This window comes from Corvus cornix, chromosome 10 (assembly GCF_000738735.6).
Source record: "Corvus cornix cornix isolate S_Up_H32 chromosome 10, ASM73873v5, whole genome shotgun sequence".
In the NCBI taxonomy this organism is placed as follows: Eukaryota; Metazoa; Chordata; class Aves; order Passeriformes; family Corvidae; genus Corvus; species Corvus cornix.
Genome location: NC_046340.1, coordinates 3,279,886 through 3,294,810, shown reverse-complemented (window position 1 = coordinate 3,294,810; position 14,925 = coordinate 3,279,886). Strand labels below are relative to the sequence as shown.

At 44.6% G+C, this 14,925-nt stretch overlaps 1 protein-coding gene across 1 annotated transcript; it reads right to left on the bottom strand.

The window, feature by feature from the left end:
* Positions 1-847: 847 nt before the first annotated feature.
* WHAMM (WASP homolog associated with actin, golgi membranes and microtubules) lies at positions 848-14,808 on the bottom strand. Its single transcript, XM_039557611.1, has 10 exons — positions 14,206-14,808; positions 11,148-11,321; positions 9,669-9,819; positions 9,019-9,188; positions 8,163-8,328; positions 7,032-7,219; positions 5,540-5,626; positions 5,360-5,455; positions 4,472-4,985; positions 848-2,163 (listed from the first exon to the last, which is right to left on the bottom strand). Exons 1-10 carry the CDS (start codon positions 14,743-14,745, stop codon positions 1,877-1,879), a joined length of 2,373 nt encoding a protein of 790 aa, XP_039413545.1. The 5' UTR covers positions 14,746-14,808; the 3' UTR covers positions 848-1,876.
* Positions 14,809-14,925: the final 117 nt, after the last annotated feature.

The window sequence follows — 14,925 nt, the reverse complement described above, 5'->3', positions numbered from 1 at the left end:
GAAATTGCAACTCACTTAATTCTCTGCATACTTAATGCTGTGTTCAACTTCCTAGCACTGCAGTTAGCAACAACACAAACCAGTAAAGGGCTCTGTGCTGCCATTTGGCAGGAGGCAGCAGCCAGGGGGAGGCAGCCAAGTCTCTGCACCCCTTATTCAGCTTTAAATAACTGCAGCACTAAAGGGCAGGGCCTGGGAGAGCTCTCAGCCCCAGCACCACCCCAGGGCTGAGCACCCCTTCTGCCCAGGGTATCCCTGGGGAAGAAATCTTTGCTTTCACAGGACCAAGATTTTGTCTCTGGCAAGTGCTCAGTATCTGGGGTGGATTGTGCCCTGCTCCCTCATGCCCAGCCCCACGCAGGGGGCAGCAGGGTGCTGTGGGCACACTGCCATCGTGCCCAGCTCCCCTCCACAGGTAGCTCCTTGGGAGAGTTGAGACCTGACCTGTGCTGACGTTCCTTTTGTCCCTGTTTGGTTTGATAGCAGTGGACAAAGAAAGGTGGTTTTTTCTCACATCCAAAGAGCAGTAGGGTGCTTGAACAGTAAAAAATGAAGCCCCAGCTGCTGCTTCTGCTTCTCACATGAAAATTGCTGCATACATATTTACTGTGCTGATTAAACACAAAAAGATCTGCTGCTCTACAGTAAAACAGGGAACTGAAACACTGTATTTTCAATTTTGTTACCAAATTACAATTCATAAATATTTGAGAAAATAAGGGCATTTACATACACCATTAGTGAGAGTGCAGTTGCTGTATGGCTGCCACTTACTATCAAAGCCCAGGGTACATGGTATAAATAATGCTCTGTTCACAGCAGCATTCTAAAATGACAGCACGCTGAATCCACTTCTTCTGTCAAGATATATTTTATTAAGGGTCAGTATAAACTTCAAAAAAATAACTTGAATAATTTTTGCCACTATCTACCCAAAATAGCAACAGTCTCTAAATTCAATGTAGCTGAATTTTGAAATAGTCAGCTTCCAGGCACAATGTAAATACCTGCCATTTTTAAGGCCATCAGGTAATTTAAATTCATGAGAGTAGCTATAAACATGTATTGAAGTTCTCAGTGGAAAAATGCTGCCCTGCATTACAGGACTAAATCCTGAAAAATATTGTAGAAATATTTTGGCTCTTTCTTTCATGTCAACAGGTCTTTGTAAATGTAGATGTACGAAAAACATCTACCATCTAAAAGTTCTCTATACTTAATCTTTCAGCTAAAGAAGTAAACTTTTCAGTAATTACTGCAGTAGTGTTTATTTCAAACTTGAACCTGATTTTCCCAATCAGCATTATGAAGCCATCCACAAGGGCACACCTTCTAACATGATGATAAATAAAGTATCCATGTAGTTATTTGAGAGTGAGCTGTATTAGACAAGCAAAATGCTTAAGAATTTTCTGGACAATGGAGGTAAGAATGAAAGATTTCAGATCATGCTAAATTTTCTGGTCTGCCTCTGTCACAAGAGATTTGCTTTACTTTTATCTGACAAAAGAGATTATCAGTTATTTTTTCACTCCTTAAACTTCGTTGTGATAGCATTACCTACTGTAGTAACAATCTAAATAATGTATGTTTCAATCCAGCATTTTAGCTATCTTCAGATGTGGTGGAAACACTACATGGTTGAGCCAGAACACCTATTAGTGCAAGCATAATTTGGAGTATGATTTCTCATGCAAAAATATGAATCTGTAACTCCTACAGAAAATCAACAGGATTCTTTTACTTTACAAGACATTTTGGACTATGAGAACACCACACACAATCACACAGTTCTTTCATTTTGAAAGGGACAGTCTCATACAATGAGCAAAATGAGGCACATGCTCTGTTCCAGTCAGTAACTCTGCTATGCAGGTTAGCTGTCCCATTCTCCATTATTCTGATCATTGTCCTCCTCTTCTTCAGAATCAGCAGACACTTTCTTAATTCGCTGCATGGCTGCCTTAATGCTTCTCTCTAGCTCATTAGGGGATCCTTTACTGACATCCCTCTCAGTATCTCGAGTCACCTTCCTCAGTTTAACTCCTTGCCTTATGGCAGAGAGGATGTTGTCCTTCACGGAGGCGTAGGGGTTTGGCTGCTCCACCTTGCGAAGGTGAACTTCGCTGCGCTTCAGAGAAGCCAAAACTTCATCCATGGAACCTGCAACAGATAAATCTACTGTTACCAGAAGAATGAATGAGACAATCACACTTAAGAGGTATGAAGCCCTACCCAAGTGTTCAGGGCTCTTCCTTTAACCTTTGCTAGCGACAGGAAAAAGAATGGTCTGTTCTGGCACAGACTCTTTCAAGCTCTGCAACAGCAGGCTCTGGAACCGCTTTTAAAAAGCAGTTAAAGCTTTTGTATCCTGAATTGAGAATCCAGTGCTTCTTCATCATTATACAAGGTTGTGCTCTAAGGAAGAAATTATACACAAAGGACAATGCTCTTTTTCATTACAACTTTATGGGCTTTCAAAAATATTTCACTGAACCAAAAAAATCTCTTGCATTCTGTGTTATAAACAATCCACCATCCCTCCTAGCTTGCCCAGAAGCCTGCTGAGACTGTCAATTGCATTTTTGCTCAGCCAAGAGAAAAATGAAAGGATTTGAGTAGAAGGGCTTGAAAGTGCACCACTGAAGTCATTGGGAGCCAGATCAGGCCCTATGCAGGCAGCTCTTTTCTGTATGGACTTCGAAAACAATTCCTATTTTACATGATTTAGATCCCAGGTGTATGTTTCTGAACTTCAGACCATGAAGGACACCATACTGAGAGCTTCCACTAGTCCTCCTAATACACACTAATTTGTGTTTTACTCCTTCTGCTGGATTCTTTGCTGCTTGCTCCAGACTGTCAGACAGGGAGGCTGTTTCCCTGGACAGCAATAGGGCCAGACCATCTGTGCCTCACAGCCAGAAATATTTTTGCCATGCGCAGTGCACACAAGGTTATGTGATTAACATCAACCACTTGAAATGTAACATTCTGCTAAATCCTGTGCTACCTTCAGAGAATAAAAAGGATCAAGCAAAGATCCACCAGATTGCCTTACAAAGCCTACAAGTAAGAGAGTCTTAAGGCTACTAATTAAATGGGCTGCCTGGTAAAAGGTTAGTTAGACAAACAAATTATAAAAGAAGCCCCTCCTGACTTTTCACGTGCAAAGACATGAGTAGCCCATAACTAACACCAACATGTTTATGAAGCTGTTTCAGTAAGTTCCTGTGGCAGTAATTTAGCAATTACTATTATGGCTACTGATATGATGGCTTCCTTCAAGAAATAGGTGTAAACAACTAATCAGATCTCTCCAATAAACAAAAAAAAACTTTTCTTATCAAAAAATAATGAAAAGACATCAATGTTAGGCTGTGAATGGCAGTAAATATTAGCTACCAGCAAGGCTGTTGCAACAGCAATCAGACTACTCTGGTGTACCACTCCTGTTACTAATCAAGGCTTCTTAAGAGTATCTGTAGTAGAGTTATCCCATGGATATCCCACACTGAAGTCTGCACTGCATGCACAGTAGTTTGCCATGGTAACTCAACTGTGTCTCAGCCCTTCAGCTGCTTGTACTTCCCCACAGCTCGGAAGAACGAAAAACGCTGAACTTCCCCTGGTATTTCTGCCTCTGGTTTGCCTCTTAAATGATAGGATACAAAGGCTGCTTGGATGTATTGTGAAGAGTCGAAAAGGAAAAGGAATGTACCACGTTTAATGACATTCCTCATTCTAGCGTAAGCTCCACTGTGAAAAACAACAAAAAAAATTGCTGCCTTCCAACTTAGATCAATCTCTCTGACATAGTCAAAATATCCACTTGCCTTAGAGATAAAAATAAGCCTGTTAGCAGGATGCAACCAGTGCAGCCTTGGGAGGCTGCTGAGCTCCATTCTCATTCAAACTACTCTTTCAATTGTCGAGTTCAGCCTTCAATTACACCTGCATGATCTTGCTAACAAAGAAAAGGTGTAACAGAGCAGAATTTCTTCCCTAGGAATGTACACCAAAGCTATTCACCCGCCTTTCAAATCCTGGTTGAATTCTGCATGAATTCTCTTAGGAAACCTTTATTTAGAAACCAAGCAAATTGTAAGTGGACACAGGCTGTGCACACCTTAGAAACACAAGCAGCCCAATTACCAGCTCTGTAGTACATAAATCATAAACACTGAAGTGTAGCCTTAGTACAGCTACAAATTTACCCACATTGGTCTTCTGATTGGAGCATCAGGGCCCTGTGAAGTGTCTCAAACAGGACACACAAGTCATTGTTACTCATTTAACATCCTGAGCTATGGTCAGTGTTATTATACATACTTTCTTAGACTAAGCTTTCCAGGAGCCTCATTCTCTTGATCAGAAGTACACATTATTCCTGTCCAGAAGCAGAGGGAGGGAGACCACAAAAATACAGGAAATGCATTAAAAAAGCACCAGTTGATGTGAGCATACTTACCTATGCAATTATTTATAGACCTCCTGGATGAGTCATCCTGTTTGTGCAGTGCAGGGCTTTCTGAGGGGCTATCAGAGCTGAGGGGCAGTGGTTTATCCTCTGCTGCTGACGGTGTTTTTAACTGGAGAGGTAGGGGGGGAGGTGGGGGAGGAGGGGGCAAGGGAGGAGGGGGTGGAGGAAGAGGTGGTGAGCATGGAGAGACCATCAATTCCTCGCTGTGCTTTTGCTCCTCTGTGTCCCCATCAGTAACAAAAATCTGGACAGGGATATCTGCTGGGGTATTCTGACATAAAGCTTTTGGTTCTTTGTCTTCTACAAGCAGAATGCTCTGTGGCTGCTCGAGAGCTGCCCTTGCTCTCGGTGAGGGTGCAGGGGGCAGAACTGCTGGGGCTGTCCCTGCACTCGGTGCAGGTGGAGGGGACAGCACCACAGTCTGCTGAGGGATGCCTCGTGGCAACTTGGGACTGAGAGGCTGGGGATGAGATGTTTTCAGAACAACATGAGCCGGACATTTCTGAAAAAGAAATCATAAGGCAGGAGGTCACATCTCCATTGGACTGGCCAAAACATCAACCCCAATGACATAAAAAGCCACAGAGCACAGACCTGTCCCACTCACCCATTCGAGCAGAAAATTCAACCCTCAATAAATTTAAATGACAAAGTATTTCTTTCAAAGCCATTTCCTCACCTGCATTCTTTGCAACAGATTCCACACCTGGAAACTGTATCTTCAACAGATTTAATCCTCTTTATTCATTACACATAATCCTACTTTAGGCTATCCAAATGGTTATCTCTGATTTGGACCACGCTCACATGTGAGCTATGGCTACTTTCTGACGTGTTTTGACACCATTTAGGACTACTGTCGTTCACAGTACTTGCCTCCCTGAATGCTTTCAGCCTCTCCAGTGTTTTCTGACGTTCCTGGCTTATCCAAGCTTTTTTCTTTTTCTCCTCCTCTTTTTGTTTGTCTCTCTTCTGCATTAAAACACAAGTAACTGAGCCTTAGTATGTGAAAACAAGCAGCTGCCAGATTGCCCAAGGCTGCTGTTTGGTACTCACTATCTGTATGCTGTGATGCTGCTGGAAGCGTTTTCTGCTCTCTTCTGCCTGTTGCAGTCTCTGCCGATGGCTCGCTTCACATTGATCCTGGGAGAAGAGCAGAATTCATGCAACTCTCAGTCAGTTCACATTTCCTGTGCACCAGCTGTGCCATTAGCTCCTGTGCACAGGCCACTAAATAGCAACCACAGTTGAGTGCTAGGCGGCAACAAGAAAGATGGCTAAGCTCAACTAGTGTCAGCTGTGAGACCCTGATGGCGAAGTCTGTGGGACTCCTTCATGGCTAAAGCCAATGTTCTCCTCACCAGCCATATTTTTGTTCATACTGCAGCAAAAATGTATCCAGATGTGACCCAATCCCTCTGTCTTACAGTTTAGTTAAAAAAAAAAAGAGAAAAAAGAAAAGAAGAAAGGGAGATGAAAAGAAGAGAAGACATAAGCTCATGCAAAGACATGAGGAAGAAGGCAAGAAGGAACCTAGCAGGGCACTACAAAAATATAAAGCTACTTTCCCCCCCCTCCCTTATTTGCCATAGCTCCCAAGTACAAAGCCAGGGAAGCAAAGGTATGGGAAGCACAATGAATGCCTAGCAAGGGTACTTTCTGTTAGCAATGAGTGCCACAGAGAAGCTGCAGGCTTCAATATTTTCTCTGGGAGTCGCTTTTTGTCTCTGTACAGAGGGCGATTATCCACATGGCTGGACAGGCATTTGCAAATCATGTGGCATTTGGCTTCAGTGTTATACAACCAATAGACAGCAATTAAGTGAATGAAAACAGAAGCAAAAGAAGTGTGTGCCAAGGAAGTAGTTGCAAGCAAGAGACAAAGATGGCTCACAAATCATTTCCAATTTAACTCCCAGTTTGTCCAGGCTCCTGAGGGATAAAAGGTCAGACAGACTGGAACCTAAACTCTGCCCCAGCAGAACTGCAGGTGTAAGGTAAACTCGTCTCACTGAGAAGGTTCATGAGAGTCAACTTGTGTCTTCCTAGTGTTCTGCTCTGAATGGGAAACAAAGGAAAAACTGCCCTTTGCACACAACTGAGAGGCTGAAGAGAGAACTGCAGCTGTTAAAGTTTCCCCTTCCTTCACTTCAAAGATAAAGTATCAGTGTGTGGGTTGTCCTATCACTGCAGCTTCCTCGACAGAAGGCCAGTCTCCTCCTGTACTGCAGCTGCTTTGGAAAAGGCAGCTAGGGCAAAGCTCCAGCTGGCCCCACAGGACTCTGGTAAGGTCTAGCTGATGGGGGAACACCTGGGTCACCCAGATAAGTTTGTAGTCTCTTTCTAAGCCAGAGACAAACTTGCACCACACCATAGAGTGTAAAGCTGGCTTAAAATCCCATTGCCCCTCTTTCTGCTTGCAGGCCTTGGCACTGAGTCACGAATTATCTTGTACGCGCCACCCAAACTTCCCTAATGGCTTCCTGTCCATCCCTTGTGAGTCAAGACATTAGCTGAAGAAAATGCACATCTCCAGGACTGCATTTACTTTTTTGTTCCTGAGGTAGGCTCTCCTCGCACAGACAGTCCCACGCTTTGTCTCCAACTGCTTAGTCTTCTGCCTCAGCACCGTCATTGCTGACAAGTTAGCGTAATGTTGTCCCATGGTCTGTTCAATGACCTTGAGCTCCTCAGGATTTTCACATGTATCATAGTAAACAACTTCATCCTGTTTCTCTAAAAAGGCATTTGGCATTTTTTAAGAAACCAAAAATTGCCACAGTTATTTAAACATTTAAAGAGCTAACGACATTTTAAAAGCCACTGAAGGCAGTGAGTTAGTTATGAGTAAGTGTAATGCTCCAGAGCCAAACTGGGTCCTTCACAGTCTTATGCAAACATGTCACCTTACTCACAGGGGTGCTTTGCAGGATCAAATTTATGCTGTTAGCATTTGTTATTTAGCTTCCTCTTTCAAATGTCTCCCTGTGTGTTAACTCCTACCTTCACCAACTGGAGTTTTCCTGGAAAATGGAAGACTGTTCTGATCAACACTGGGTGTCTTATTTTACTACTTACGGCACTTTAGCTATGTAACAAGCGGCAGCAATGTTTACTTCACAGTCTACATGGTAACAGAGAACTCATAAGCACAAGTAAGAACAGGACTGGTGCTGAATTAGGTATAAATATGTCACAAAGAGACACTTAAACTGGAAGATAGTAGTATTCAGGTACCATTCTAGCTATAACCACCTCTTTTTGTCATTACAGGATGTATTTTGTAATTTCTACATGTTAGATTAGAACAGATTCTGGTGAATTACAGGACTATTTCAGCAGGTTCACGATATCCACAGTCTCTGTGCACAGCTATTAGAGCAGTTAAGCACTGTCAATACAAATTATTCCATGCTAAACCAGGGCATGCACATATCACAGCTGCTGGCAAGACTAGCAACCAGTGTGGCTTTTTTTTTTTAAAACTTGTGTTATCAAATTAGGGTCTAATGAATCAAAAAACAAAATATCAGATGGTGCCACAGCATTAATGTTTTACAGCAGTCCTTTCTACTAGCAAGACCCAAGCAGTGATATCCATTTTTTTTTAATTGAAAACAGAGCAAGCTATGTCAATCCTGTGTTCTGAATATGTGCTTAAATAATATTTTATTCTCACCTTTAATCTGTCTCTTTATAGTGTCCAACTGTACAATAAGCAGCATCTCTTCATGTTTCAATACTTCAAGCTGTACATTATATAATTCCAGCTGTGTTTCATAATACTGTATTTCCAGCTCCTCCACTACACTCAAGTTCTCTTCTTGTTCACCAAGATTCTCCATCTGTAACAGAAAATAAAAAGCATTAGTACCAACATATGCACACATGAAACACGTCTGGATGCACAAATGCCTGTAAGGAGCCTGGTCTAACTGGCAGCTACTTTGGTATGGAAACAATAGAGCATTAGAAATGGCTTGGAGCAGAAACTCAGAGGAGCAGAGGGCCTTATTAACCTAAATAAAAATTTACCTTAATTTACCTAAATTTACCTTAAGTTTACCAGGAGAGACTTCATCATAATCTGCACAAACAATACTGCTCCTGAAAACCATTATATATGGCACAGTACACTAATCCTGGAAAATGAGTACCAAGTACTCCTAGCAGCACTTAGATGGCATCAAAGATTAATAGTAAATAAGTATCTTTATTTTTCAGTGTCCTTTGAAGATAATATCTGGTCTTTATCTCCCTAAAAATCCTAACAATTTCAAAGGTTAATATCCCAAATGCTCAGATAATACTTGAACTGTAAAAGCATGTATCTTAACCTCTGCTATGTGTCCTCAAACATGCAGGAGCAATTAAAAAACTGCAGACATGCATATTCCACAACTTAAAACCATGCTGAAAATCTGAATTTTTTCATAGACAAAGACTTCAAAAGCCTACTCCCATGACCATTTTGGTAGGTTTTGATCAGCCCTTCAAAGGACAGTGACCCAAAAGGAGGCTTTGTAAGGTCTTACGAGTTTCTGAATGCCAGTTCTCTTCTGTTTCAGGCACAACTCTCTTGCTCTCAGATGCTGAAGGGTTTCTTTTGCTAACATATATTTCAGATTTTCTAGTCGTGGCAAAGCTGATGCCCAGGTGGTTTTACCAAATCTCTCCTCATCTTGTTCCATCTGTTTGTGCATTGCTGTAGATTAAAACATGGCAGCAAAACATGAGAAATGCAGTGTACTAATAGCCCTTGTGTGTTTCTGAAGTATTAAAAATGCTAATCTTATTAAACAATTTCTGAAGCTTTAGAAAATACAAGATTACCAGGTTGAATTTGTGATCTTAGACATGTAAGTAAAATACTTCACTGTACCATGGAAACATGTCCTAACAGTTGCACAGCAACATACTCTGTTCCCATGCTGAAATCCTTGAGGCTTGCACACCAAACATTAAAAGCACCCATGGATTTTGTGCAGAGGTTTGCAGCCACACGTCTCAGGCAAACCAAATCCAAGCTGTAAACCAAATTGGTTAAAAGATACAAATCTTAAGTGAATAAAGTGCTTCTTTCTTAAGCCAGACACTCACCCGAACCTCAGGTTCTGCACAGAGATAAGAAGAGCTCTCAGTCACCTAAGTTAGGTATTTACACAACCTTTTGTGTAAATCATACCTGCCAGAGCCTTTACAGTTTCCTTGAAGTAGTTCACAGTGATATCCTGAATGGAGCACACAGCACTCTCAGCTCGCTTAGTCCATTCTTCAGCATCCTTCTGCAAAGCTGCTACTCTTCTAGGTCCCAGATTATCATACTGCAAAGATTTCTGCAAGGACACAAAATTCTCAGTTACCGTGTGGCTTCCACAGAGGTGCAGCCACACTATGCTACACTTGGAGACATTTCAAGCATGGTGGCAAACATGACCTTCCCCTCACCTGTCACAAAGTGAATCACTGCTCATGCCTATTTCTTATTCTCTAGGCTAATTCAGGACCTTTGTCTCCCAATCCTGACCTCACATTTGGATTAATTTACTTTAAAATATTTTTAAACTATCATCTTTAAAATCATGTCCAACACAAGTGTTTTTAGTTGTTACTAAAAGTAACGCAAACCCCCTCTTCTACGTGCAATGTTCTCTTCTATTTTTCCCCCACGTGTTGACAGCACATTGCACCAGCAGGTTCTTCAGTTTGGCAGTTCTTCCACACAGGGACAGGGATACAGAAAAGAAACATAAGAGAATGTTTTCAAGTCCACAAAGGAGACAGGGGTACAAGCCGAGTATTCAAACATATTTTTAGAAGAATTATATTTCAAATGAGCCTAAATATCCCTTACAGGGTTGGGTTTTTTTAATACAAACTTTGCCTCATTCTTTCCAATTTCCATTTTAACTTTCAGAACAGTAAGTACACTGAGCATTTTACTGTCACAGGTTTAGACCTTCAGCACCCAAGCACCTTAATCTAAACATAAAACTGCTCTGCTCTTTTTGAGAGCATTAACAGCTCACTTTAATTTTAACACACTATTTAAGGAAAATCAAAATAGTAAATGGCTGTCATTTCCAGGGGCATTGTAACTTTCAGGATGTGCTTCCAGTTTAGGATGCACATAAAACAAAGTGAACACAGTGACAAATGATATGTTTTAATCTGCAGTCCTAGCAGGTAGCAGTAATAGAAAACTCCTTTGAGTGGGAAGATCTTGTTTGTCTTCCACTCTACCACCACAACTGAGTTAATCTGGTGCAGCAGCATTCCTGGAAGATAACATTCTCAGTGTCACAAACTAATCCCACAGAAGGTGGCACAACAAAGGCTACTTAGATCACTGTAAATTCAGCCTCCCAGAGAGTAAACCCCAGGGAGGTGGAGCCTGGGAATATTCTGCTTTTAAGGGGGACACTGGTGGGAAGACAGCTGCAGTTCTAGTCAAGCCCTTATCATGGACTCCAAGATCCTGAGTGGCTCTGCCCTAACTCTGAATTTGTCAGTCATGTTTGGTGATTGGCAGCTTTGGCAGAGGATAAAAAAGCAGGTACAGACAGAAGTAGGGAATGTTCCATGATTTGAGCTTAAACTGCTCCAAGAGCAGCTGAAGCCCCACTACATAGCTTGGCCTTTTGCTTTGTAAAGGCAGACTTACCAGGATTTCCAGTTTGTACAGAGTCGCCAGCTCTCGCATATCTCTGAAGGGCTGCAGTAAATACTGGTAGAATTGTGTTGCCATGGTGACCAAATCCTGATAAGCCTCATCTTCTTCTTCATAAACCTTCATCAAAGCCACCATTGTGTCAGCACTTTTATGCTGCTCCAGAACCTAGTGGGATAAAAGGTAAATCAGACACGGCTGCTTTGCATTCGTGTGTGCTGGATGCTGCTGCCAGGCTCTGGTGGGAAGGACCTGTCCTTCCACAACCAAGACTTCTCATGCACAGGAGCCCTGTGCCAGGCATTCTGCAGCCACCCCAGCTGAAAATACCTCCAACACCACACTGTTAAAGGCACTAATTGCTGCACATTCCATTAGGAGCCTGCAAGGAGCATCCTGCCCAGGGCGCCCACCAGAAACATTCTAGTAACTGTGTGCAGATGATTTGGTTGCTGTTTTTTATAAACATAAATGGGAATCTTGGGAAATCTGTGTACTGGAAGGACAAGCAAGGTATTCTTAAACTAGCTGTTGCATGGCTTCCACAATTACTAAATGACTGCTAATGACTTTCTGGATCCAGAATTTCTGACTTCAGGCACAGGAAAAAAGATTGGCATTTACTTCTGATAACACCCTGCAGTTAAATTCCTTTAACTGTAATTTATAATAGCTTATTCTAACCTCAGTTCTAATGGTATTACACTTTATAAGGCATAATTCTTCCAGGAAATTACTGCCTTTCCAATACACTATGCTCTATTTATTTCCTTCTATGACAAAATAAAAAGTTGGGCATTTCCCCTCAATTGCATTTGTTTACTGGCACCAATCAAAGCTTCAAAGATTTTTCTTTGACACCAGCTGGCAGAGACCACGGCGTGCTCTACATGCCAGGATAGAGTGAGCTGGCTGAGAGAACACAGCTAAGTTCCACTGAGAAACAGACCTTCCTGGAAGGACAGTGTGTGCTCTGCAGCTCCGTAAAGAGGGAAGGGGATGGGAGGGGTGTGTGTGCTACCAGCAGTGAGAAAAACCATTAAAAGAATAGGCTTGGTTGTGTTGCAACTGAAAGCACTGAAATTAAACCATCAGCTTTACTCTTGCCAGCTGAGTCTGGGTAAGACAGCAGAGTTCCCACATATGGAGGAACTTCCCCCAAAAAAAATCAGTGGAAGTCAGCTCAAGGGCATTTCCCACCCACCCTGTCTGCAGGCCTGGCACAGGCAAGACAGGGGAACAAGAGAATCTGAACTGCAACATTTCTGATAATCCTGTAAGTGTGGCAGCCTCTTAGGCCTCCCCAGGAGCTTATGGTAGCTCACACAGAGACCTAGGGCCCACCTGCAGCAATTTCACAGTCTGCTTTTGCCCCACTATGGAAGCCAAATACAAATGCAACAGGCTGACTCTCTGATTTCCACTCTAAAAGCAAGTAGTGAGGCTCATGTTGCTCCTGGAGAATGCTTAGAGTGAGTAAAAGGGAAGTATTAGTGAAGGACACGAATGTAAAAAGGAAAAAAGGATGCTCTGGTACTTCAGGTTGGTTTAATGTCTATTTCTTGAATCTCTTGTAACTTGGTCTAGACTGCAGTATAACGAATTTATGTCCCTGTTAGGCCTGCAAGTACAACACCACTCTACAACGTGTTTAGCCATATCTAAAATACAGCTGGAAATTGCAGAGTAACTACCAGAGGCACCAAGTTGTACTTCACCACCAAGCCCCGATGGCCACACAGCCGAGCATGCTCATGCTGCTTCCAAAAGAACGTGGTGGCTAGAACGTGTTTCTAACTGGGCTGTGAACTGTTCCAGTCAGTGACAGACACTGACTTTTGTATACAACAAGGTACATGTTCATGTAAACTAAAGCTGTGTTTTTAAAAACAATGTCGTCCTGAAAAAGTAGTGTTGTTACAGCTGTTAAGACTGCAATAGGAAACAGAAGGCTGAAGTCAGCTGTCATAACTTTCCTCCAAAGCACGATCACTTTCAGAAAATACCTTTCAGCTTACTTTGCCAGAAAAAAGAGACTGTAAACAGGCACTGCAAGAAACAGCAGCAACACACTGGTTAGCCTGAAGTCTCTGTAACTCGTCAACATTCCGATGTCCTAACTGCAACTCTGTTACTACACACCACCCCTTGAATTCATGCTTACAAGAAGAGGAAAAAAATCCAGTAACACACCTACAGCAAGAAGAAACTTCAAGTACCAAAGGAAGAAAGTGCTAACGTTATCATTACTTCATACAATCATTAGGGCTAAATTTGACACTTATTAAAAAAAACAAAACAAAAACAACAACAAACCCACACACAATTTCTTTGAATACAAACCACTGTTATAAGACCAGGGCTAAGTTTGGTCCTAATAAAAGACTGGGAATCCCCCAGTTGCAAGCATTACTGCAAACATGTAGTCTGAGACCTTCACAGGGAGGTTAGAAAATGAGCACATGATTGTATTCTCCTCTTCGGTTACTGTTCCACCCATTGCCCAACACTGCTGGATGTTTTCAGCAATGTGTTTTTCTAGGAGTGCCTGCAGCTTAAGTAAGAGCCCCAGTGCCTTACAGTGAATGCCCACCCGGAGGTGGCTTATTCCCCCCTTAATAAAGGTGCACTTGAAAGACCGATGACAGTACTTCAGAAAGTTGACTTGGTGGCTTCCAGACAATAAAAAAGTGTTTGTGTAAGCACAAATCTGGACACTGGACAACACCACGACCAAGTTGTTATCAGTGACCTGGCCACCCTTGCTCGCGTGAGCCTGGAAAATCTGCCTTGATCGATGAAGGTCCCGCAGCTGCGGTGGCTGCCAGGCTCATCATGCAACTCCCAGGCGAGCGAGGGGTGCCGAGCTGAGACTCAGACAGCTGCACCCGAGAGCTGAGCTGCAGCACCGAACAATAAAGATGGTCCTACACCGAGGGGTCCCTTCTCCTGTCCGCAGGGGGTGGCCCGGCAGCCCCCGGCCCCGCAGCTCTCGGGGCCCGCCCCGCGCCCCGGGGCCCCTCCGCCCCGCCCCCGGCCCCGGGGCCCGTACCCGCCGCAGGGCCTCCTTGGCCCGGGCCAGGTGGCCGCGCAGGGCCTTCCCGCGGAGCTCGTGCAGGCTCTCGAAGTACTCGTCGTCGCAGCAGCGGTCGGCGGCGAAGAGCGCGTCCAGCACCACGCGGCCGCCGCAGAGCTCCAGGGCCCAGCCCAGGTAGAGCTCCAGCGCCCGGCACAGCTCCTGCAGCTCGGCCTCATCCGGTGCGGCGCCGCCGGGGAACAGCACGGCCCAGAGCCCGCCGGCGGCCGCGCCGGGAAGCGCGGGCGGCAGCTCGGGGAAGGCGGGCTCCAGGCGCGGGCACACGGCCGACAGCTGCCGGTGGACGCCGCGCAGGGCCGGCGCCGAGAAGAGCCCGGCCCAGCTCTGCGGGGCCTGCGCCGCCGCTTCGGCCCGCCCGTGGCAGGTCACCGCGAACGCGCCCTCCGCGCCGTTCCAGCCCACGAGGAAGCGGAGCCGCGGCGGCGGCTGAGGCTCGGCGAAGGCGGTGTCGCGCACGGCCACCCACCCCTCCAGGCTGTCGGGCTGCGGCTCCATCGCGGCAGCGGCGACGACGGGCCCCGGAGCGAAACAGAAACCGAGCGGCGGGAGGGGCGGGGCCGCGGGCGCGTCACGGGCAGCGCCCGCGGCCATTGGCGGGAGCGGGGGGTGTGCCCACGGCCGGGGGCGGGGCCAGAGAGGGCGGAACCGAGGGGGAGGCGGGGCCAGGGCGGCCCT

Excerpts from the sequence above, each read along its gene's own strand:
- WHAMM (XM_039557611.1), bottom strand. The coding sequence starts at position 14,745 with ATGGAGCCGCAGCCCGACAGCCTGGAGGGGTGGGTGGCCGTGCGCGAC. Across the intron at positions 8,329-9,018 it reads GAACTGGCATTCAGAAACTC|ATGGAGAATCTTGGTGAACA; the intron begins GTAAGACCTTAC and ends TTTCTGTTACAG. Across the intron at positions 4,986-5,359 it reads GGCTGAAAGCATTCAGGGAG|AAATGTCCGGCTCATGTTGT; the intron begins GCAAGTACTGTG and ends TTTCTTTTTCAG.